The following is a 2500-nucleotide window of genomic DNA, read 5'->3' on the forward strand; positions in this document are numbered from 1 at the left end:
ACCCCTTAGACCCTGTTACGCTTCGTTCGTGGCTCTCTTATATCATCCTCATTTTACTACTCCCAGTTATATATCATAAATCAAGACCTGTCATTGGCTCTTTGTTTTCAATATAGTGGATGTGTAGTATCACTATATCTATCGTTTTATTATTCTAATTCTGGGTGAGCGTTGGCGATGTTAGTTAGGGATATTTTTCTTTGTGCATTGCAGGTATAGTGATGGCTTCTAACAAGAAATGTAACTATGATGATAACTACCTGGATTTTGGATTTACAAGCATCACTGATAAAGATGTAGTGAAGCCTCAGTGTGTGATTTGTCACTAAGTACTCATTGCTGAGTCACTAAGACCCAGTAAGCTTAGATTACATCTGGAAACCATGCATCCTCAGTATGTTGGCAAGGATCGTTCCTTTTTTATTAAACAAGAACATAATATGGAGAGACAACGCTTGATGCCAGTGGTTCCTTTCATGAAAAAATGTCTGCCGTAGTGGAGGCATCATTTACTGTATCCCTTGAGATTGTAAAGAAAAAGAAACCTAAGACAACTGGGGAAGAGTTAATTGACCATGTGCCCAAACAATGGTAAAGTTTGTTTTGGCTGAGAAAAGTGCTGAAAAGCTGAATGCTCTCAAATAATACAGTGCAACGCCGAATCTCCCAAATGTCAGATGACATCAAAGAGCAGGTAGTACAGGAAATAAAAAGTGCTGGATTATTCAGTATTCAACTCAATGAATCTACTGACATCCAGCCCTGCACACAACTCCTGGCTTTTGTAAGGTATGTTCATAAGGATCTGAAGGAAGAATTCTTATTTTGTGAACCTCTTGGGCTATCAACAAAAGGTAAACATGTAAATCAGTAAATTGCAGAATTCTTTGAAACTGAAAATCTTGACTGGGGCAATCTCTGTGGGATATACACAGATGGAGCTCCAGCCATGTTGGGTTCTCAGTCAGGTTTTGTCACAAGTTACAGAAAAAGCACCAAGTACTATCCCTACTCATTGTATGATCCACAGGCAAGCTCTGGCATCAAAAACTACCTTCAGAATTACAGGACACTGAATATCTTTATAAAGACAGATAACTTTGTAAAAGGGTCTGCTCTTATCACACGCCTTTTCAAGAAACTGCCAGGATATGGATGCACCTCATGAAGCCCTCCTATTTAACACAGCGGTCCGCTGGCTATCAAAAGGAAATGTAGTTCAGCGTGTATTTGAGCTTAAGGAAGAGATCGTCTTTCTTACAATACAGAAGCAAGATTTGCTCTCAGCATGGTCTGCAGATGGATTCATTATACGGTTAGCCTACTTCTTGGACATATTTAGACAGCTTAACACACTAAACCTAGAAATCCAGTTGAAAGAAAACTTGATAATTAATTTTGTCGACAAAATAGCTTTCATTCGTAAGATCGAGAACTGGAGGCGTAAAGTTGGAATGGTAAACTTGGAAATGTTGAAGGCTGTGTCAGAAATTCCAGAAGAGTGTGATGTTGCTACACAAAACCTGATTACCCAACATCTTGAGGCCTCGGAAGGAGAATTTAAAAGATGCTTCCCAGATACCAAAATCCAACTTTGCGGCTAGTACGGTTCCCCTTCACTGTCCCAGTGACATGCCTTCCTGATGACGATGGTGCCCAAACAGAGCTGTTGATACTTCAGGAGGATTCAGAAGCCAAGATAAGTTTGAAACAGAAACTCTCACAGTATTTTGATCATCAATGGCAGCGTCATACCCAAACTTATGTGACGACTTTTCGACACCTAACATTTTCAACAACTTACTCCTGTGAGACTGTATTCTCTCAACCATTCCGGTGTGCTTTAAGTAAAACAAAACCAAGAATCAGGCAGCTTGTTGACAATTTGCAATATCATCCGTCACGGTGAGTGGAATGGGGAGACAAGTGAATGGAAAAGGAACCTGGCATGAATATTCAGAAGAAATATAGTGTGGAAGGAGGTGGGTGTGCGACCACTGAAGGCCGTGGATATTGAAGTTCATTTTATGACTCCTTGTGATGGCATTTCTCTCTGAATGATATTTGTCAGATAAAAATAAGATTAGTCATTTACTAGTGTGGTATTACTTTTCATTCAGCGGAATTGTATTATCTTGTTTTGTGTTTATTGCTGAAGCAGCTTCCAGCAATATATTCATTTCTTTTATTATAGTATACTCTGAGTATGGAAATTTCTTGTGCACTATATAATTACGTTTCTTTAGTATCACTTCAAAAATGTCTTTATTACTACTTCACAAAATAACAAAAAAATTGCATGGAATCAAAGTTGCAGAAATTGCTAGAGTGGCATATATATGGACCTAATGGGTGTAGGACTGTTCTAGAAGGTTTGATGAACTTGTAATATATAAGAAAATGTTTTGTCTCTTAGTTTTATTCGACCATCCATTATGTTAGCTTTAACTTAACCTATGTGTGATCATGTTCAAGAATTAGATAATGGGCAAAAACGTGT

General features: G+C 38.4%; 1 protein-coding gene and 1 pseudogene across 1 annotated transcript; both read left to right on the plus strand.

The window, feature by feature from the left end:
- The first annotated feature begins 54 nt into the window (after nt 1-54).
- LOC138865259 (zinc finger BED domain-containing protein 5-like) overlaps nt 55-2500 on the plus strand; it is a 2528-nt pseudogene continuing 82 nt past the window's right edge.
- On the plus strand, nt 671-1076 carry LOC113800927 (protein FAM200C-like). The gene is made up of 2 exons (XM_070134530.1): nt 671-789; nt 872-1076. Exons 1-2 carry the CDS (start codon nt 671-673, stop codon nt 1074-1076), a joined length of 324 nt encoding a protein of 107 aa, XP_069990631.1.

Source organism: Penaeus vannamei, chromosome 20 (assembly GCF_042767895.1).
Source record: "Penaeus vannamei isolate JL-2024 chromosome 20, ASM4276789v1, whole genome shotgun sequence".
In the NCBI taxonomy this organism is placed as follows: domain Eukaryota; kingdom Metazoa; phylum Arthropoda; class Malacostraca; order Decapoda; family Penaeidae; genus Penaeus; species Penaeus vannamei.